At 46.7% G+C, this 23,601-nt stretch overlaps 1 protein-coding gene across 7 annotated transcripts in view; it reads right to left on the reverse strand.

Moving 5' to 3' along the window:
• MYO9B (myosin IXB) overlaps positions 1-23,601 on the reverse strand; it is a 160,798-nt gene that overhangs the window by 109,997 nt on the left and 27,200 nt on the right. For all 7 annotated transcript variants that reach the window (XM_066604612.1, XM_066604607.1, XM_066604608.1 and 4 more), the window contains exon 2: positions 8,922-9,803. In XM_066604612.1, coding sequence (XP_066460709.1) covers positions 8,922-9,749 — 828 coding nt within the window. In that variant the 5' untranslated portion in view covers positions 9,750-9,803. The remainder of the gene's footprint in view (positions 1-8,921; positions 9,804-23,601) is intronic.

Raw genomic sequence — 23,601 nt, forward strand, 5'->3', positions numbered from 1 at the left:
TACGCCTACTGAGGACAGATCTTCAGAGGGGGAGGCAAGGGCAGCAGCAGGGCAGGTTGCAAGAGGCAGTGCGGTGGCCAGGGGTAGAGGCAGGGCCAGACCGAATAATCCACCAACTGTTTCCCAAAGCGCCCCCTCGCGCCATGCCACCCTGCAGAGGCCGAGGTGCTCAAAGGTGTGGCAGTTTTTCACTGAGAGTGCAGACGACCGACGAACTGTGGTGTGCAAGGTTTGTTGCGCCAAGATCAGCCGGGGAGCCACCACCAGCATGCGCAGGCATATGATAGCCAAGCACCCCACAAGGTGGGACGAAGACCGTTCACCGCCTCCGGTTTGCACCACTGCTTCTCCCCCTGTGCCCCAACCTGCCACTGAGATCCAACCCCCCTCTCAGGGCACAGGCACTACCGTCTCCTGGCCTGCACCCACACCCTCACCTCCGCTGTCCTTGGCCCCATCCACCAATGTCTCGCACCGCACAGTCCAGCCGTCGCTAGCGCAACTGTTTGAGCGCAAGTACGCCGCCACGCACCCGCACGCTCAAGCGTTAAACGTGCACATAGCCAAATTGATCAGCCTGGAGATGCTGCCGTATAGGCTTGTGGAAACGGAGGCTTTCAAAAACATGATGGCGGCGGTGGCCCCGCACTACTCGGTTCCCAGTCGCCACTACTTTTCCCGATGTGCCGTCCCAGCCCTGCACGACCACGTCTCCCCACGTCTCCCGCAACATTGTACTCGCCCTCACCAACGCGGTAACTGCCAAGGTCCACTTAACAATGGACATGTGGACAAGCACAGGCGGGCAGGGCCACTATATCTCCCTTACGGCACATTAGGTGAATTTAGTGGAGGCTGGGACCGAGTCAGAGCCTGGGACCGCTCACGTCCTACCCACCCCCAGAATTGCGGGCCCCAGCTCGGTGCTGGCATCTGCGGCGGTGTATGCTTCCTCCACTAAACCACCCTCCTCTTCCTCCTCCACCTCCTACGCAACCTCTGTCTCGCAATCAAGCTGTGTCAGCAGCAGCACGTCGCCGCCAGTCGGTGTCGCGCGGGGTTGGCAGCACAGCGGTGGGCAAGCGCCAGCAGGCAGTGCTGAAACTACTCAGCTTAGGAGAGAAGAGGCACACGGCCCACGAACTGCTGCAGGGTCTGACAGAGCAGACCGACCACTGGCTTTCGCCGCTGAGCCTCCAACCGGGCATGGTCGTGTGTGACAACGGCCGTAACCTGGTGGCGGCTCTGCAGCTTGGCAGCCTCACGCACGTGCCATGCCTGGCCCACGTCTTTAATTTGGTGGTTCAGCGCTTTCTGAAAAGCTACCCACGCTTGTCAAACCTGAGCCGGCGCACCTTTCCGAGCAGCTCACATTTCCGCAAGTCCAACACGGACGCTGCCACCCTGCGGACCCTGCAACATCAGTTTAATCTGCCAGTGCACTGACTGCTGTGTGACGTGCCCACACGGTGGAACTCTACGCTCCACATGTTGGCCAGGCTCTATGAGCAACGTAGAGCTATAGTGGAATACCAACTTCAACATGGGCAGCGTAGTGGGAGTCAGCCTCCTCAATTCTTTACAGAAGAGTGGGCCTGGTTGGCAGACATCTGCCAGGTCCTTGGAAACTTTGAGGAGTCTACCCAGATGGTGAGCGGGGATGCTGCAATCATTAGCATCACCATTCCTCTGCTATGCCTCTTGAGAAGTTCCCTGCATAAAAAGCATAAAGGCATAAACTTTGCGCTCGGAAACGGAGGCGGGGGAAGACAGTATGTCGCTGGATAGTCAGAGCACCCTCATGTCTATATCTCAGCACGTTGAGGAGGAGGGGGAGGAGCATGAGGAAGAGGGGGAAGAGACAGCTTGGCCCACTGCAGAGGGTACCCATGCTGCTTGCCTGTCATCCTTTCAGCGTGTATGGCCTGAGGAGGAGGATCCTGAAAGTGATCTTCCTAGTGAGGACAGTCATGTGTTGCGTACAGGTACCCTGGCACACATGGCTGACTTCATGTTAGGATGCCTTTCTCGTGACCCTCACGTTACACGCATTCTGGCCACTATGGATTACTGGGTGTACACACTGCTCGACCCACAGTATAAGGAGAACCTTCCCACTCTCATTCCCGAAGAGGAAAGGGGTTCGAGAGTGATGCTATACCACAGGACCCTGGTGGACAAACTGATGGTAAAATTCCCATCCGACAGCGCTAGTGGCAGAAGGCGCAGTTCCGAGGGCCAGGTAGCAGGGGAGGCGCGGAGATCAGGCAGCATGTACAGCGCAGGCAGGGGAACACTCTCCAAGGCCTTTGCCAGCTTTATGGCTCCCCAGCAAGACTGTGTCACCGCTCCCCAGTCAAGGCTGAGTCGGCGGGAGCAATGTAAAAGGATGGTAAGGGAGTACGTAGCCGATCTCACGACCGTCCTCCGTGACGCCTCTGCTCCCTACAACTACTGGGTGTCGAAGCTGGACACGTGGCCTGAACTCGCGCTGTATGCCCTGGAGGTGCTTGCTTGCCCTATGTCTAGCGTCTTATCAGAGAGGGTGTTTAGTGCGGCTGGGGAGATCATCACGGATAAGCGTAGCCGACTGTCAACCGACAGTGCCGACAGGCTAACACTCATAAAGATGAACAAAGCCTGGATTTCCCCAGACTTCTCTTCTCTACCAGCGGACAGCAGCGGTACCTAAACAATACGTAGGCTGCACCCGCGGATGGAAGCATCGTTCTCTATCACCATAAAAAACGCGGACCTTTTAGCTTCATCAATCTGTGTATTATATTCATCCTCCTCCTCCTGCTCCTCCTCCTGAAAGCTCACGTAATCACGCTGAACGGGCAATTTTTCTTAGGCCCACAAGGCTCAGTCATATGACTTTTGTAAACAATGTTTATATGTTTCAATTCTCATTAAAGCGGTGAAACATGCACCTGAAGCAATTTTTATTTTAACTGGGCTGCCTCCAGGCCTAGTTACAAATTAAGCCACAGTAACCAAAGCGATTAATGGGTTTCACCTGCCCTCTTGGTTGGGCATGGGCAATTTTTCTGAGGTACATTAGTACTGTTGGTACACCAATTTTTTTGGGCCCTCGCCTACAGTGTAATCCTAGTAATTTTTATGGGCTTCGCCTGCACTCATGGTACAGCAAGGTGTGTGGGGTTGGCCTACACTTTTGCTACATAAGTGTAACTGGGGCCTTGTCTATACTGCAACTACTGAAATGTGAAAGAGACTTATCTCCCTAAACTGCTGCAACGGGAATGTTACTGGGGCCTGTCTTGACTGCTACTACTATTGAAATGGAATAAATACTGTGCTCCCCCTATACTGCTGCTAGTGATATGTTACTGGGGCCTGTCTAGACTGCAACTACTGAAATTGAACTAATACTGTGCTCCCCCTATACTGCTGCTTTGGAATTGTTACCGGGGCCTGTCTTGACTGCTACTATTACTGAAATGGGCGGTTGGGCAGCATGTAACCCAGGAGAAGTGGCAGCAGAGTGTCATGCAGGCAGTGATTGTGCTTTGTTGGAGGTAGTGTGGTGCTTAGCAAAGGTATGCATTGCTAATGAGGGTTTTTCAGAAGTAAAAATTGTTGGGGGGGGGGGGGCCACTCTTGCCGCTATTGTGGCTTAATAGTGGGACCTGGGAACTTGAGATGCAGCCCAACATGTAGCCCCTTGCCTGCCCTATCCGTTGCTGTGTCGTTTCCATCACTTTCTTGAATTTCCCAGATTTTCACAAATGAAAACCTTAGCGAGCATAGGTCCCATACAAAAATGCTCGGGTCGCCCATTGACTTCAATGGGGTTCGTTACTCGAAATGAACCCTCGAGCATCGCGGGAAGTTCGACTCGAGTAACGAGCACCCGGGCATTTTGGTGCTCGCTCATCTCTATTGATAAGCGAACGAATTATCGTTCGATTGTTGGTTTCGTTTACACTTAACTCTAATCAGTCGAATTCGAACAATTTATCCATTTTTTGAACGATAATCCTTCCATCTGAACGCACCTTAAAAAACAGTTTTCCGCAAGATAAATCAGGAGAATTCTGCAGCCAAACCTACGCGGCTTCACAGTCCTCCATCCATGCCCAGTCAGTCGAGATAATGCCTCATTTCCACGGGACGAGCTGTTAGGCAAACTATGCCGGCAGATCGTCCCAGTGATACTCACTGCTGTTACATAAACGAGTATCGCTGGTAACTCTCCCTGCGCTGCCGGAATGTAGGCAGAGCCGATTGTGCCCCCGTTGACAGCACTGCAAAAACACAAGTGCTGGAGAGGAAGCCTCAACGCTTGTGTAGTGGCCGGAGCTTGTAATTGCCACCTGGAGTCCCATTGATTTCAATAAGAGCTGTGCTTGCAATTACAAGTGCCGGCCTTCTACAGCAGCGGCTGCCACTCCAAACTCTGTAATTGGGGCGCCTTCAGCAGGCACCCAATCAGCTGATCAGTCAGGGTCCCGAGTGACAGACCCCAGACGATCAACTAGGACTGCAACAGTAACAAGAGGGCTTTCTCTATGTCTAGAAGAAAGCAGGTTTCATCACCAACATAGAAAGGGGTTCTTTACTGTAAGAGCATTGAGACAGTGGAACTCTGCACCTGAGGAAGTTGTGATGGATTTTACTGTAAGAGCATTGGGACAGTGGAACTCTGCGCCTGAGGAAGTTGTGATGGCAAAATCCATAGACTAGATGTCTTTCTAGAGCGCTATGATATTACAGGATATAGACATTAGGTGACCAGCAGGGTTGATGATCTCAAATTTGCCATCCTCTGTACAGACAAGGGGGATGTTAAAACAGGTTGAACTAGATGGGCATTGTCTTCATTCAGCATGACATACTATGTAACTATTAACGACCAATCCTTAGGCCAGTCTCACACGACCGGATTTGAATTCTAGATTTTACGATCTTATGATCCCTGGTAATACACTGTTCAAATGCATTAGATTACACAATTCAGCTCACATTAGCGGGTCGGGATTGCATGTTCTATTTTATTTCAAAATCTCTGACATAGAGCCCATTGTGCTCTATGGTCGTGAATGTACCCCAAGCCCTTACGCAATTATATTGCGGATGGGCTGTGGGTACCCGCGTTACTGCTAAGTCATGTTGTGGGAAATGCAGACATACAACAAAAAAAGCCTCCCCCGAAAGCAATTAATCACTCAGTGATATGAAGACCTCTCTGGTGTCTGAATGTTCTATTCCATACTCCAAATGTAACGCAACTTAAAGGGGTTGTCCCACGAAAGCAAGTGGGTCTATACACTTCTGTATGGCCATATTAATGCACTTTGTAATGTACATTGTGCATTAATTATGAGCCATACAGAAGTTATCAGAAGTTTTTCACTTACCTGTTCCGTTGCTAGCGTCCTCGTTTCCATGGAGCCGTCTAATTTTCAGCGTCTAATCGCCAAATTAGACGCGCTTGCGCAGTCCGGGTCTTCTTCTTTTCTCAATGGGGCTCCGTGTAGCTCCGCCCCGTCACGTGCCGATTCCAGCCAATCAGGAGGCTGGAATCGGCAATGAACCGCACAGAAGCCCTGCGGTCCACCGAGGGAGAAGATCCCGGCGGCCATCTTCAGCAGGTAAGTAAGAAGTCACCGGAGCGCGGGGATTCAGGTAAGCGCTGTCTGGTGTTCTTGTTTAACCCCTGCATCGGGGTTGTCTCACGCCGAACGGGGGGGCTGTTGAAAAACAAAAAACAACCCGTTTCGGCGCGGGACAACCCCTTTAAATAGAATGGAACCCTTGTAAAACAAATCTGTGAAAACGTTACTACAGGCAAGGACAGTGCCTGAAGTATTAAAGAGCATTATATACTGCACCACATTATGCTACCCTGGTTCAGGTCAGGTTGGTACTATTAGCCAAGGCACAAAAATGCGACCTTTGGCTAAATGGCACTTAAATAATACCGCAGCATTATTACGGGTCCACTGTCTTCATAAGATGAGCATCGTTGGCTCGTTCCCATTTGCTGGATAAGTGAATGAGACCAACCGAACGATAAGTGAATGAGACCAACCGAACGATAAGTGAATGAGACCAACCGAACGATAAGTGAATGAGACCAACCGAACGATAAGTGAATGAGACCAACCGAACGATAAGTGAATGAGACCAACCGAACGATAAGTGAATGAGACCAACCGAACGATAAGTGAATGAGACCAACCGAACGATAAGTGAATGAGACCAACCGAACGATAAGTGAATGAGACCAACCGAACGATAAGTGAATGAGACCAACCGAACGATAAGTCAATGATTTTTATGCCTGCAGAAAATGAACAATTTACAAAAAGTGAACAGTTTATTGCTCGATCGTTGGCTGCTTCTAAACGAGTGAAAATGAATGATATTGTTCAGTGTAAACGATAATGGTCTCACGTAAAGGCGGCCTAGTTGACGGCTACCACAGCCCCTCGAGGTCAGTCCTCTATACAGATATGGAAAACCGCATTTCAGCAGTTTTTTATTTTTTTTTTTAAGCGTAAAGTTAAAAAGGTTCCTTTCAATATCAGACTAATTACTTGGCACTTGATATCAGGAGAGCCCGTGACGCACGTCCTCACTCCGTCACCATGTCTTATTATACCCCTTCATGTGATGTTCCCATCTCTCTATAGCATTAGTCTAATTTCACACGGGCGAGTGCGATAATCGGGCCATGAAACTCAGGCAGATTTTGGAGCGGATGCAAAGCGTTCTTTTATCAAAACTGCCTTGCTGACTTCAGGGAAACAGATCCTACGGCGCAGCGGAGGATCGCGGAGTGTTTCCCATTGTTTTCAATGGGAAACCTAACATCGCATAGTACTTGGTATTGCTACCAGCCGCATTGAAAACAATGGGCGATGCAAGGACCTGCTGGAATTTGTTTGCCGCATTGCTCATGTGCATGACCCAATCTAAAAGAATGGGGTTCATATTCGTGTGAGACTTGCGCATCTTGCAACGCACAAATCCAAAGGCCCATTTACACGGAGCGATGATCGCAGAAAGATCGCTCAAACGAGTTTGACTGACAGCTTTGAGCGATCATTTTGCATAAACTATTAAGTAGCTACTCAGCTACTTAAAGGGGTTGTCTCGCGGCAAACCTCAAAATTTTACCTTACCCCATTCCCCCTGTCACCCCCCTGGCATAAAATAGCAAATTAAAGCGGTTTTTAAACCGCTTGCTACTCACCGATCTGATGAAAAAAGGACTTTAAAAAATCTTCTCCCAAAGATGGCCGCCGGTCCTTTCCCAGGGATGCACTGCGGTTTTCTCCCATGGTGCACCGCAGGTCTTCTCCCATGGTGCACCATGGGCTCTGTGCATTCCATATCCGATTCCAGCCTCCTGATTGGCTGGAATCGGCACACGTGACGGGGCGGAGCTACGATGACGACGCGGTGACCAGCTCTCTGGCACGAGTGGCCCCATTCACCAGGCAGAAGACCGCACAGCGCAAGCGCGTCTAAAAAAGCAAGAAGCCAGCGAAATTAGACGGCACCATGGAGACGAGGACGCTAGCAACGGAACAGGTAAGTGAATAACTTCTGTATGGCTCATATTTAATGCACAATGTACATTACAAAGTGCATTAATATGGCCATACAGAAGTGTATAGACCCACTTGCTTTCGCGGGACAACCCCTTTAAGAGCAATTAAGTGTGCAAATGAAGCCTTAGCTGAAAGCAGTTAATAGCCGGAGGGCTCTTATCTGCATTCACATCCTTTGCTCTTCAGCGGGAAACAATGCTATCAGCACTACCCGTGAAGAACTGCTGATAAGGCTGAAGGTCAATTTTTAGGTTGGACTGAATTTAACGATCAGCTAGCAGTGCCCGAAAAGCACACGATGGGTGCACATTTAGACGCAACGATGATTGCTCAAACGATGGCTTTTTAGCAAGGTTTAAGCGATCATCGCTACGTGTAAATGAGCCTTAACGCGATTTTCTTGGCCATGTGAGAACATTTAGTCTTTCTTCCAGCACAGATTACTGTTAGATCTAGGGACCAGTTAATGAAGCTGTCAAACACTGGGGAACGGCAAACGCCATGTTCTGCTATCAGTAACAAGAATAAATATGTGATGACAGCCTTTCAAACGACTGCTTGAGCGCTAAATTTTATCGCTAAGGTAGTCAGCGCTCATACAGAGAGTTTACACTGACAGACTTGCCGCTGGATCGCAGGCTTCTTGTCTGCTTCTCCTCTTATGTGAAGCGCTGAGCGGGGAGCTGTCACACAAGACAAGAAGCCTGCGAGCCTAACAAAACGCAAACGACAAGCGAGCGATTTTTGCGCATTTACACTGAACAATTGTCGCTCAAATTCGTTTGAACGAATTTTGAGCTATAATCGTTGCGTGTAAATGGGCCTTAAGGCCTATCCAGACTGTGTGCGAGACAGTTGTGAAGTATACAAAGAACAAAGAGAAATAATGAGAGAAAATACTTGCCATTTCAAAAGCTAAGAAAAGTGAAGGTCACACTTATGAAGCAATTACACTTCGTTTGGGCATTAACTGCACCAAAAGAAAGGAAGACGTCAAGTGACAAATTACGGTAGTAGTAAGACTTCCAAACTTTCCTTGCCGCTTGCCAAACTTGGCAGGTGACAAGAAACGTGTGCATTGTTTCTAAGCGGACGTGGTATAGGGGGTGGTGGAGTAGTTTGGAGTAACTATGCCTGCTCACAGCATGCACCTTGTAATACATTTGCAAAGAACTCCAACTACATGCTATAGCTACCTATAGAAAGCGCAATGTGGCTTACAACAGATGAAACGGCAGACCCCTAGTATATCAATAACCTGTAAAAGTAGACAATATCCTAACATGCACATATATTCGTTGCCTTGTAAGGTCAGCTGGGACAACATTTAAGTACCTCGAGCACAGGTCCGGCCCCCAGTATGGTCCTCTCCACGCCGCTCGCATAGCCCTTCTGACTCAGCGCAGTCAGACAGTGGATCAGGAAGTTGGTACTCTGAGTCTTCCCAGAGCCACTCTCACCGGAGATCACTATGCATTGGTTAACCCTCTTCTTTAACATGGTATGGTAAGACACATCCGCGATAGCAAAAATGTGGGGTTCCAGTTTCCCCAGCTGGTGGTTGTCGTACATTTTGACATACTTTGGATTATAGATAGGTAAAAATTTAAAAGGATTAATAGCTATCAAGATACTTCCTGCGTAGGTGTAGATCTTTTGTTTTAGAAAGCGAGTTTTCAAGTTTCCTAGTATGGCTGACTCTGTAAGATTGGGCAAGTTGCAGAGGTCATTGTAGTCCTCCTGGGGGCGAGGAAGAAAACCCCTTTCCACAAGTCTCCTCGCCGTTTCCTCTTCAGACACGTGAGGGAGATGGACATATTTAATGGTCCCATCCAGGTTCTTCTCTTGCAGCAGGAAATAGTATCCTTCTGCCTGCAAATGCTTCTCCTGGGCTTTGCGTGGCCACAGACCCACCCGCTGCACCGGAGAGTCATTGGCATCGAGCACCCACTCCTCTCCCCCAGACTCCTTCACCTCAGTCAGGACGTAGGTCTTAGAATCAGCCAGACACAAAGCAGCAATCGCATTCTTGATGACATCGGAGGCGGTTGATTCCTTTGTGGCCAAGACAGTGCAGCAGCTGGAGTCTTCTTGAGAGAGCTGGGAGTAAATGTACAGATTGTAAGACGCCTTTTCATGGCTGGCGTCATTTTTCAAACTCATTCTGTGTGCGCCCCTGGGTCTGCATGCCGTGTATCAGGCAGCTAAAATCAGCATCTGAAACACAACAGAGAAAAAAACTTTATTACTAGCTACTGGAAGCTTTGGAAATAAGTTATCAGGTTATGAAGAAGAGTCACTTGAAATAAATGGCGCTACAAGATATGCAGATACACTTGTACCCGTTTTCTTTCCAATGCCGGTCTTGGTACAATTTCTCCCGATGCATGGTATGTTTAATGCATGAAGAGGTGCACCCGTGGCAGCTCCATGTATGGCAGGTCGGACCTGGCGTACATTTCTGATATAATTTACACCAGTTTCTGGCATAAATTGTACATAAAGCTGTCGGTCTGGGGTGGCCACGCCACCGTCTGACAGGCCCCGCCCACTTTTTGAAAAGGAGGCAGGGCCGCTGTAGAATGAAGGAGTGTCAAATTTTTGTCTGAAAAACAAAAAAACAGTTTGCAAATGTGTCACTTCATGTTTTCGGCTACATTATCCATCAGACATTTAAATATTCTTCCGTAATAACCTCTACAGAATTGAAGGCATGACTGTTGCATTAGTGCTACTCATTGCCCAAGATGTGCATTAACGGATATTTACACAGGACGATTATCGCGCATGATTCGCTCAAACGAACAAATATGCGTGATCATCATGACGTCTAAATGCACAGCCATTGTTTACCGTTTGTCACTCACTTTCAACTAGCATTAAAAATCATGACAGGTTCGCTCACTGCATCTAAAATGAGTTCCAGTCACATAGCATGTGAAGCGCTGAGCGAGAAGTCAGAGATGCTCAGCGGTGATCTGCTTGTCTAAATGCTCTGTATGGATTTCAAAACTGCACCAACGCAAACTACAGGATGTCCTGTAAAGAATGAGCCCTCGCACAACTAGGTCAACGGAAAAATGTTTAAAAAGTCATTGCGCTCAGAAGATGGCGGCAGAAAATTAATGTTAAAAAATGTAAATATCTTTGAAAAAAATATGCAAAAAAACAAACAAACAAACCAAAAAAATTAATTCAGCCACCAGCTTCGCAAAATAGTATCTTGGTATATCCCAGTGGACAGTTTGAAAAACAGAGAATTTTTGGTACGATATCCATTTTTGATATATTAAACCTACCAAAGCGTGATAGCGGTAGGTTTTGTCAGTTCTTCAACTCTGTCTCCAGGAAGAGGATGAAGGGCGTATAGTTTAATTCAAAGGCTCGTTTAGGGTCAGCGGAGAGTTGAATCCCCAAGTATTTTATTGACGTGGTTCTGCAAGAACCCAAACACACACACACAAAAAAAAAAATCAAATCAATACTCACCTGGTCCACGGCGTCCCGACGGTCTACGGCAGCGCTGCGGGAAACTGCTGAGTGTTCTCCGTCTGCTAGATCAGCTTCTGCTGCTTTGAATACCCCGCCTAAAGCAAAGTGAGCGCTGCGATTGGTTTATCCAGCGCCAGCAGGCAATCACAGCCAGCGCTCGATGAGCCAATCACAGCCAGTGAATGACATCACTGAATGGCTGTGATTGGCTGCTCGCGCTTGATGAGCCAATCACAGCACTTGCTTTGCTGGAGGCGGGGTATTCAAAGCCCCGTCACTAGGACAACCTCAGCTGTGAGACAAAGAGGATGCAGTTCAACGCAGCACCTCTGAGGACCATTGGGAGGCATCAGGACGCCGCGGACCAGGCGAGTATAACCCCCCCCCCCCCCCCCACCGAAAATAAGACACTGTGCCCTTTTTGGGGCAAACATTAATATAAGACAGTGTTTTATTTCCAGGGAACCACAGGAGGAACTCCATCACCAATAGGTACAAATAGGTGAAGAGGGGGCAACCCTGTTGGGTTCCATTTTGAACTTGAAAGTGGCAAGATAGTTGTCCATTCGCTTGCACCTGCGCTGTCATATAAAGATATAGGCCTGGGGCCCAGATTTGACAACTTGGTTAATTATTTTTTTTAGTGTCGCCTCCATGAATTCCCACTTAACTGTCAAATGCCTTCTCTGCATCGATAGAGATTAGGCACAGACGGTCTCCTGACGTGTGAGACCTTGTGATCAGTGACATTGCCCTAATAGTATTATCCCTTCCAAAAACAATTCCGACTTGTTCCCCATCAATGTGAGAAGGCATAAGTGAGTTTATCCTTAAAGGGGTTGTCCCGCGAAACAAAGTGGGGTTATACACTTCTGTATGGCCATATTAATGCACTTTGTAATGTACATTGTGCATTAATTATGAGCCATACAGAAGTTATTCACTTACCTGCTCCGTTGCTAGCGTCCCCGTCTCCATGGTGCCGCCTAATCTTCAGCGTCTAATCGCCCGATTAGACGCGCTTGCGCAGTCCGGTCTTCTCCCTTCTGAATGGGGCCGCTCGTGCCGGAGAGCGGCTCCTCGTAGCTCCGCCCCGTCACGTGTGCCGATTCCAGCCAATCAGGAGGCTGGAATCGGCAATGGACCGCACAGAAGACCTGCGGTCCACCGAGGGTGAAGATCCCGGCGGCCATCTTCACAAGGTAAGTCAGAAGTCGCCGGAGCGCGGGGATTCGGGTAAGTACTGGACGGTTTGTTTTTTTTATGCCTGCATCGGGTTTGTCTCGCGCCGAACAGGGGGGCTATTGAAGAAAAAAAAAAAAACACGTTTCGGCGCGGGACAACCTCTTTAAAGCTATCATTTTAGAGAACAATTTAATATGATTATTAATTAGCGAGTTGGGGCGATAGCCATCACAGAGTGAGGGGTAATTATCACGGTTATGTATGCTTTAGAGTAAAAAAAAAATATTACATTGAACATAACAAATAATTGATATAAGCGGAAAGCTTTCCATTTGCATCTGGCAACAATGCAAGAAAAAAAAAAAAAAAAAAAAAAAAAAAAAAAGGGGTTTTCAGAGTTTTTTTCCATACATTTCTGTGAAATACATGTAAACCTGGATGAAAGGAAACTAGCCGAGACAAAGTCATTAAATCCCCACTAAATTTAATAGCATTTATTTTTCTTTTTCTTTCCCATATGAGAACAGGAGAATAGGATCTCCAAACACAGAGGTTAGCAGAGCCTTAGGTAACAGGATTTATCACAAATCCTACCCGATGGGGGAATTTTATAGAAAAAATAATTACATCTACAGAAATAATGAAACTGTACAAGGCGGAAAAAGCCAACATGGCCATTTAATGGATCACTTTAAAAATAGGCAGTCAGTACACTATAATCATATCGCAGCCCCAAGTATAAGAACTCCTTCTTCAGCTACAGAGTCTAAGACTTTTCATGGTGACCATCAATGGCGAAATGCAACAGTTACCAGCGTGATATAGAAAATATTTAAAGAGTACTTGGCGAAAAGTGCTGCGGGGAAAAAAAAGTACACTAAAAGTATCCATAACCATAATTAGGACATAGACCTGTGTTTAAAGAGTTAACATTCAACACAAGCATTGAGCCATAATAGAACTATAGTTAAATCCAGCCCATAAACAGTTTTTGCATTTATACTTATTTGAAATGTTTGTATTCTTACATTTTTTTTCAAGACTGCTGATATTTGAATAGCACCCCCTGCTGGCTAAAGAGGGTCCTGCAGCACTTGAGAAAATATTTTTAAAAAACTTGGGTTTTTAATAATGTAGAAATAAAAGCCAACCTTTAGGAGCAGATGTCAGAAAAAGGAACACTTACACGCATCAAGCCTCTCACTCTGGGTTCTTAGTCAATATGACTGACATTTTAAATCTGCAAATAAAAGAACCTGCACATTATTTTTTAAGTGCTGGAGGATAATAGTCATTATTTGAGCACAGTTTACACACGGCTGAAGCAGTTTTTTTTTTCCTTCTTCCTTGCAGTGGGTTGTTTTCTTTGGGCCACCTGCTGGTGTCATTTTGTGTCCAAGTCAATGTTCTAAGGTGGTCACACACGCTCAGTGTTACTTTTCTCTCTGCTCTGCTGGGTGTGGGAGGGATCACTGGCGTGGTGAGCAGCTGCTTCTGAAGTTGCTGTATCTTCTCTGCTTGTCAGTAACATAGTATGTAAGGCCGAATGAAGACATTGTCCATCTAGTCCAGCCTGTATCCAGTAGGGATACTAAACAAGAATGAGAGATTTACTGCAATTGCTCAGAATCTCATTTGACAAGCAGAGAAGACGCAGCAATTTCAGGAAAAACAAGAGTTTAAAAAAAACCACAAAACCTCCACTGCACCGGCCGGCACTTCTGCACACATCCGCAGTACCAGAAATAGAAGACCCAGATGGGTAAGCAGCGTTCTTGGCTGCGGGCAGGGTCGGATTCCTCTGTGGGCTCTTGCATGCGGTATCAAATCCGACGGGGACATTGGGCCTAAAGCAATGAGTCATGATCTATGAAATGTGGAATGATTCGGGAGGGGGGTATTTGGCTGCCCATTTTAAACAAAGCCAAGAATGGCTCCCAGCACTGACCTTCTCCCTTGTCTTATCTACTCTCATTTTAGCAAATGAGTTTTAATAAAACATGGCTGTTCCAGTAGGATATGGCGAGAATTAAGCACAAGAATCAGGGAACAAAGTTTAAAAAAAATGACACCATGAAGTGTGAGGATGATGTCCGTGTGGGCACTGGTCTTCCCCAAAGTTACACTTGCCGTTCTGCTTTGACGCGCTTGCGCAGTCCGGTCTTCTCCCTTCTGAATGGGGCCGCTCGTGCCAGAGAGCTGCTCCTCGTAGCTCCGCCCCGTCACGTGTGCCGATTCCAGCCAATCAGGAGGCTGGAATCGGCAATGGACCGCACAGAAGCCCTGCGGTCCACCGAGGGAGAAGATCCCGGCGGCCATCTTCAGCAGGTAAGTAAGAAGTCACCGAAGCACGGGGATTCAGGTAAGCGCTGTGCGGTGTTCTTTTTTAACCCCTGCATCGGGGTTGTCTCGCGCCGAAGGGGGGGGGGGGTTTGAAAAAAAAAAAAAAACCCGTTTCGGCGCGGGACAACCCCTTTAATGGAAGTTCTCCATACCTTCACTGGCCAATTCTGGGGTGAGCGATACGGTCCTTGAGAAATACTGGGCAGCTTCTTTTGAGCTCAACTATAGAGACAGAAATCTGTAAACTTGTGTAGGATACGGTTAGGCTGGGTTCACACCGGGCGGATTTGTTGCAGTTTTGCCGCAGAACTGCTTCAAAGGTTATCTTTGTCTTGCTTATTTTCCGCGTGAAAAATCCACAAGCGGTTTTTTCCGCGGCGCTTTTTTACTTTTGCAGCGGATTTTGCTGCGTCCATAGGGGTCTATGGACAAAAAAAAAAAAGCGCTGCGGAAAAGTCAAAAGAATTGACATGCTGTGTCTTGAAAAAAACGCGCCGCAGCTGCATTTCCGCACTACGGAAAAAATCCGTCCTGTGATAACAGATTTTTGCTCAAACACATTTGCACTGCAAACGCAGCGGTTTTTCCGCAGTGCGGATATGCAACGGCAAACCGCAGCAAAACTGCAGCAAATCCGTCCTGTGTGAATGCAGGCTTAGAGGAACTGTCACGGTGTCAAAGTCAGCCGGCCGGGCCGCAGAGCTCTGCGGGCGCAGCCCTTCTGTCTACCCTCGTTCGCTCTATTTCCCCTCCACACATCTCTCTGATCAGACAGGCTGCTCCTAGGATCGAGTAGAGCTATGCAGCCCCCCCCCAGTTGTCAATGTTAAAACATGTCAAGAAAAGAGTGCAGAGTGATATAAGACAGAACCGTCTAGGGTAATGGGGAACTTTATTCCGTTTTCTTCCTGCCAAAATGCTTTTGTTTTACATGAAGTGAGGAATAGCCTCCTCCACGCTGCAGCACTAGAGCCATTAGGATCTTGGAAAGCACATTCTCTGCAAGCATCAGGAAATCATTTTTGGGATACATCATATCAGAGACATCCTGCCAGACTGACTCGCTGCCCGGTCATGCTTAGGTCATATTAAATGATGAATAATCCTCCAAAAGCAAGCCGTATCATACTGTGCAGTTAATGGAGTCTAACGCTTAGCACATGACTTCACACTTCTACATTAGCTTCATCATTGGGTTGTCCTGGTGGCCCAATGTGTTAGCCAACACCCTGATCTTCCCGTCTGGTGAAGGCACAACTACAAAATGAACCCATCTGGTTTTGCTCAGTTTGGGCCCTTTTACACGGGACGACTCGTTACCTGCCAGTCGTCCCAGCAATAATCTTGCATCAGGAACGAGGAACGCTGTGTGCCTCCCTGGACTGTACTGCAGATGACCGCAGGGCCTTGCAGGTGGTTATGCGCAATACAGGTTGTTTTTTTTTTTTTTTTGGTTGTATTTCCCGTAAGCACAACCCATACGCAACTAACATTACACATGGGCCACAAGTCAGGACACCTCAATGAAGGCGGTCAGATTCCACAGTACACTACAGCATGCTGCGATTTTTCATTCGCTTGCGGAATATGGATTTAACTAAATATTTATTGGTTTTAGGATGATCCAAAAGATATCAATCTAGAATTACAACTAGAGATGAGCGAGCACCAAAATGCTCGGGTGCTCGTTACTCCAGTCGAACTTTCAGTGATGCTCGAGAGTTCGTTTCAGGTAACGAACCCCATTGAAGTCAATGGGCGACTTGAGCATTTTTGTATATGACTGGTGCTCCGCTAAGGTCTTCATTTGTGAAAATCTTAGCAAATCACCAAAGTCATGTAAAAAACACAGAAATGGATAGGGCAGGCGAGGAGCAACATGCAGGGCTGCATTTCGGGCTCCGAGGTCTCACTATTAAGCCACAATAGTGGCAAGAGTGAGCCCCCCCCCCCCCCCCACTGCCAGCATTAAGATCGTTCTCCTCTGCCACAGCTGTTACAGCTGTGGCAGAGAAGAACGATGTTAGCCCATTGAATTCAATGGAGCCGGCAATACAGCCGGCTCCATTGAAAGCAATGGGCTGCCGGCGAGCGCGGGATGAATTTTCGGGAAGGGCTTAAAAATATAAGCCCTTACCTGAAAAGGAAAGATTTTAGTGTAAAAAAGAATAAAAATGCAGGCACTCTCTTTAATGGAGCCGCTGCTGCTGCCGGCGACTCTATTGAAGACAATGGTCCGCTGGCACACCTGAATTCTTTTTCAGGGAAGGGCTTTACATATAAGCCATTCCCTGGAAATGAATTAAAATTGATTTAAAAAACAACAACAAAAAAAAAAAAAAGATACTCACCTCCCTTCAGCTGCCAGGGCACAGCCCTGTCTTCTCCTGCTGTCCCCTGCACTGTGGTGCTGAACTGCTGTCATTGAGCTGAGAGCTGCGCTGAGCCAATCAGAGGCAGCATTCACTCACCCATTCATGAATTCATGAATGGGTGTGAGTGAGATCTGCCTCTGATTGGTCAGGCTGTGACCAATCAGAGGCAGCTCATTAAAGGGGTTGTCCCGCGGCAGCAAGTGGGTCTATACACTTCTGTATGGCCATATTAATGCACTTTGTAATGTACATTGTGCATTAATTATGAGCCATACAGAAGTTATAAAAAGTTTTTTACTTACCTGCTCCGTTGCTAGCGTCCTCGTTCCCATGGAGCCGACTAATTTTCACCCTCCGATGGCCAAATTAGCCGCGCTTGCGCAGTCCAGGTCTTCTCCTGTTCTCTATGGGGCTCCGTGTAGCTCCGCCCCGTCACGTGCCGATTCCAGCCAATCAGGAGGCTGGAATCGGCAATGGACCGCACAGAAGAGCTGCGGTCCACGGAGGAAGAGGATCCCGGCGGCCATCTTCACCGGTAAGTATAGAAGTCACCGGAGCGCGGGGATTAAGGTAAGCGCTCCGGTAAGCTTTCTTTAGGTCCCTGCATCGGGGTTGTCTCGCGCCGAACGGGGGGGTGGGGGGGGTGTTGAAAAAAAAAAACGTTTCGGCGCGGGACAACCCTTTTAAGCAGCCGGGGATTTTAAATACTACTCACAGCTGTTCAGAGCAGTTCAGGAGAACTGCCAGCTGGCCGCAGCTGAACTCCGTCTGCCGAGACCAGGTGAGTATATATATTTTTTTTATTTTTACACATTTCTGGATGAACTGCAGGGAAGGGCTTATATATTTAAGCCCTTCCCGAAAATTCATTGTGCTATCGCCGGCAGCCCATTGCTTTCAATGGAGCCGGCTGTATTGCCGGCTCCATTGAATTCCATGGGCTAACATCGTTCTGCCGGGACAAGGCGAGTATATTTTTTTTTTACTTTTTACACATTTTAGGATGATTTTCAGGTAAGGGCTTATATTTTTAAGCCCTTCCCGAAAATTCATCCCGCGCTCGCCGGCAGCCCATTGCTTTCAATGGAGCCGGCTGTAACGAGCATCTCGAGCACCCTAATACTCGAACGAGCATCAAGCTCGGACGAGTATGCTCGCTCATCTCTAATTACAACATTCCAGTCATGTGTGAAGTCCAGCGGCAAGTCGACTGAACAGATAAATCAGAAGTTACATTGCCAGATATAATTTCTGTAAAATAAAAGTGCTAATTTTCATTTCTTCAATTACTGCAACTCCTAATCAGATTAATCAGTATAAACAATAGAGAACCATAAATGAGTGTAACGAGTGCGAGAACACATAAGGGAAAAAAGGGATGGCTGTAATATGGCTTATGTGGGGGAACATGAAAATGAAATAAAAAAATGAATTTATTCTATTAGCCTGGCTGGAACCATGCTCCTCAGAAATCTGTTGGGGGAGTAGAGGAAATGCATGAAGGTAAGCTAGACTGCCCTCCAAGGGTCAAAGCTCTGGAGTTGGGTTCCATAGGCGCATAGTCCGCGAATAATGGTACCAGGACAACCACGTTTTTCCGTACATCCATAATAGCTGCCAGCTTCTCATTGACCATGATGCAAGATAATTTCGTTTTCACAAAGTCAATACTAACTGAGGGTTACCACCAGGAGCCGGCGACTGCGATCCGTGCAGCTAGGAAGCAATAGGATCTCCATTTGTGAGTGTGTTTAATGTTAGGAATTCGTTTATCTAGTAGAGCTTCCCAGGGTGATTTTTGTAGTGACAGGTTTGTATATACCTGGATCCAGAACCTACGAAGCCTATGGCAATCCCACCAAATGTGTAGGAAGGAACCCTCACCTCCACATCCCCTAAAGCATAAACCTGACATCCCAGGGGACATACTGGCCAGTCGTCTCGGAACCATAGACCAACGCATTAAAATGTTATAGCCCGCCTCTGTTATTGCTACATTAATAGAAAGCTTTGCGGTTGAAATGGCTATTGTACGCCAGTCCGAGATGGGCAATTCCTCGCCCTGCTCTTCCTCCGATCTCCTCATATATTGGAGTTTATCTGTGGGTGTTGTAAAGTGGGAATACAATTTGGCGATTTTCCCAGGATCCCTGGCGTTTGAGTTGCACAGGCTCTCAAATCTAGTTAGTTCGGAAAGATCTCATCTATTCTCTGTAAACGCTAAAACAAAGTGTTTAATTTGGTGAAGACGAAACATTTCCGAGCCTGGAACAGAGTGAACAACCCAGAAAAACTTAAAACTGTCTGAAGCCAAGTCTATCCACAAAATCCACTATTCTGGTGAGGTCCCCCTCTAGCCACCATGCAAACTCCTTTTTGTTCATACCCGGGGGGAAAGGTGGGATTACCAAAGATACTGGATATGGGGAGGTGCCTAGATATCAGTTTAGATCTTTTAGAGAGTCTATCCCAGAGAGCCAGGGAGGAAGAAAGGGTGGGATTCAGGATTGTATTTTTATGTCCCGTCCTATGCCAAAAGATTTCTTCGAGTGGTAGGGGAAAGACTGCCTGTGCCTCAATTAACACCCAAAGTGGTTTATAATGATGGGAGAAGATGGAGCTAATTGGGCTGCATGATATTTTAGGATATGGGGACCCCCAAGCCTCCCTTGTTCCGAGGCGCATATAGGGTAAACTGCTGAATACCTCTAGATTTGTTAGACCGAATGAAACCCAAAAAGTTTTGGCTGTAAACTTTTCAAGTCTACAGCCGGGATAGAAATGAGCAAAGCACGGAAGAGATATAGAATTTTTAGAAGCCATGACATTTTGATAGAATGGATTCTACACAGCCAGGATAAATTGTATGATGCCCAAGTATTCAGGTCTTGCTCTAAATTCACAATTAAAGGTGAGATAGTTGGCTTGGTATAGGATCTCAAAAGAGTTTGTAAGATATATACCTAAATAAGGAAGGCTCTTCGTGACCCATTAAAAGTTAAAATTAAGTTTCAGGAGTTTAAGCACAGGGGGAGATAAATTTAAATTCAGAGCCAACGATTTAGTATCATTGACTCTGAGGTCTGATATCGTTCCAAATGTATCCAGAATCTGATATATGTTAGGGAGAGAAGTGAGGAGAGAAGAAACAAACATCACATCATCTGCATAGAAGAGTACATTTATGTTCCTGTCCCCCAATGTGGATACCCATGACATTCACATTTCCTCCGAGCATAGATGCCAGGGGCTCAATTGCCAGTGCAAAAAGAAGAGGCGATAGGGGGCAGCCCTGTCTAGTCCCCCTTTCAATGGCTATTGTGTTAGACTCAAAGCCTCGGGTCCGAACTAATGCAGAGGGGAAGGAATAGAGCCTGAATCAAACCTTGTCCAAATCCCATTTCCTTAAGAATAAAGAATACATATTGCCAGGAGACTGAGTAAAAAGCCTTTTGCAAGTCAAGGCTAAGGAGAAGCCCTTTCCTAGTTTCATCCCCATCCCAGCCAGACCGAAGCCACCAGACAATATCAATTGCCCGTCTTATCTGATCAGTAGCTTGCCGACCAGGGATAAAACCAGACCTGGTATTAACCTAGGTGGTAAAAAAAAAAAAAAAAAATGTGATTGAGAGATTATCTATCTCCAGCCAACACATTCCCTTTGGGTCTCATATCCACGGGCGTATGTGAAAACCACTGCATGTAATTATCTGCATATCCCAGTGTGTCGAATCTTATCCCCTGCATGTAATCGTGTATTTTTGCGTATGCCTGCGTATTATTCCTATGGCCGTATTAAACCACATTCCCGCTGCACATTGCAAACTAGGAGTATGTGTAGTGCTGGTATACAGCATTAGAACACAAGACCATTATGTAAAGGGTTAAATGCAGAGGGGAATAGGGAAATACAAGAAATACTGGATTGGAAGGTATTCGCTAATTGTTAGGCAGAGGCTGACATACCCGGGAGTCAAATGGACATAAACACATTAATACCGGCACAGCACATACATTTATGTAGGAGCCACCAATGCTGGGTTTTAATATGGCAGCAATATTTGGCCTCTCTTTAGTTGCCTAAGCATGGTTCTATTTTTTTTTTGTTTTGTTTTGTTTTCCCTCAATTTCAAAAAAAGTTGTATTTTTATTGTACCACTTAATGTACCGCATACTTTACTGATAAAACTAAAAAAAAAAAAAAAAAAATTTAAAAAAAAGGGGGGGGGGGCGGACTTTAACTGTCGATCGTTTGATTGCTCATAAAGTATAATGTAATAATAATAATTATTATTTATATAGCAACAACATATTCCGTAGCGCTTACAAAAAAGGGGAGAACAGATACAAAAACCAGAGATAAAAATCCCAGTTACATCTAGTAAATCGATTGATGGAAAAACAGTAGAAGTGAGGGGCTCCAGTGACCTTATATACTACAAATAACGGGGTGATCCAGAAGGTAAATGGGCTGGAGATGTGCGTGGTATGGGGAGGTGGAGAGTGAGGGATGCTGTACACATAGACAATGCAAAAACGTAAGCCGTATAGTGGCTGAATCGGTATGACTGCCGGGGACGGTTGATTACGGCTAGCAGGGATTGCAGTCGGTGGGAAAGGGAGCATGTTATCAGGCAGCGTACAGAGGTGTTGGGTTTAGAAGATATGGTATGCCTCCCTAAAGAGTCTTGCGTGTCAGGAAGTGCCAGGATAGTTTTGGGTAGCATGCTCCAGAGGACTGAAATTCGTTACCCAAAACTATCCAGGCTTTCCCCAAAGTTTGGAGAGGCGGGAAAGAAGAGTTCGAATGAAGGGGGCACTTAATCGGACTTCTTTAGCAGAGTGGAGGGCGCCGGCTGGGAGGTGGATTGAGATGAGGGAGCCAGCAAAGGAGACACTGAATGAGCAGTCAGATAGGTCGGAGGAGAACCAGGAGAGAGCAGTCTTCTTTAGTTCAATGGAGCGAAGCATACTGAGGAGAAGTTTGTGATCAACAGTTCGAAATGCTGCGGCGAGGTCGAGGAGGATCAGTAGGGAGTAATTGCCCCTTGATTTGGCCATCAAGGTTATTTGACACTTGTAAGGGCGGTTTCTGTCGAGTGTAGAGGGCAGAAGCGAGAGCAAATCAGGCGTTCTAATAGTTTGGAGATGAAGGGGAGATTTGAGATGGATCGGTAGTTGGTAGCATCAGTTGGGTCAAGAGTCAGTTTCTTTAGCAGTGAGGATATGATAGCATGTTGTCAAAGAGAGGTTGATTATGGTGGTGAGGTGGGTAATGACATCCGGGAGAGGGACCGGAAGAGGTGTGAGGGAAGAGGTTCGCTAGCGCAAGTGGTGGTGCAAACAGAGAAGAGTAATCTGGAGACTTCTTCCTCTGTTGTTGGTCTGAGTACAGGCAGTAAGCAGGAGCTAGATGCAGTATTGATGAGACTAGGGTCAGGGCTAGTCTGGGATTGGGAGGTTATGTCTTGACGGATGGGGTTTATTTTCTTTTTGAAGTAAGCAGGCAGCTCTTCAGCACCAAGATCCATCACGGGGGGCTGCAGTTTTGGTCTGAGAAGGGAGTGAAAAGTGTCAGTAGTTTTGGGTTGTGAAATGGGAAAGTGAGTGAGGGTACATGGGGGGGTGACCGTATTAAACTGGCAAAATACTGCAAAATGTATGAAAGTGTCACAGATAAGGCCCCTTTTATATTGATGATTAGGCTTCATCGGGGCTTTCCATTTCTCTGTTCCATCTTCAAAACTGAGAAACTGAAGTCAAAAACTAAAAATCGGATCCAATTTTTTTCCCTTTGAAATCTATGATAGAAAAAAAAAGGGGGCTGGGGGGGGGGGGGCGGGGGGGAAGGTTTCCATCTCTGAATCCATTCAACGTCCATTTTTTTTTTTTTTTTTTAACAGGACCAATAGCATACCAGGCTGTGCTTTTTCAGCCTGGAAAGAAAAATGGTCAAAAATGAAAAGGATTCAATCGGAAACATTTCCCCCCCCCCCATCATTGATGTCAATGGAGAAAGAAAAAGAAAAATCAATTTTTTGAACAGAGAAACTAAAAATTAAACTGTCTTTAAGTGGAACAAAAAAAAAAAATAGAAAGCCCTAGCAGAGCCCAAATGCAGATGTAAAAGGGGCCTAACTGGATCTGCTGATGGTTAACATACACTAGCCTCAGGACAGGTCATGGTTGTGGGTCATGTCTTTGACCGATGTCGGGGCTTACTCATTGCGGGAGGTGTACCCTGGAACAGTCCAAAACCACACAATTGTTCCCAAACTTAATACATTCCACCCACTTCTAGCTTCACAGCCAACAGGAGTTCAACTTTAATTTGCCCAATAGCTGTACAATGACCTTTCCACAGCTAAACAAAACACGGACTGCGAATGGCTGAGTCTATTACAAGGAGGTTCCTTCTTAAAAAACAACTGTCAAGAACCAGCAGTGGTGCCCAAATGGCAAGATCGCAAATTCTTCTTGCCATTTGTACTGCATTGGTGACCACTTTCGTTGTCATCGGGAGCCCTGTGAGAGCAGAACTCATTGCTCTAATCAAATCACACCACGTTGTCCATATCCTGAAGCAGCATAAGCAGCCCCAGACCATCACTACCACCATG

Source organism: Eleutherodactylus coqui, chromosome 5 (assembly GCF_035609145.1).
Source record: "Eleutherodactylus coqui strain aEleCoq1 chromosome 5, aEleCoq1.hap1, whole genome shotgun sequence".
Taxonomy (NCBI): Eukaryota; Metazoa; Chordata; class Amphibia; order Anura; family Eleutherodactylidae; genus Eleutherodactylus; species Eleutherodactylus coqui.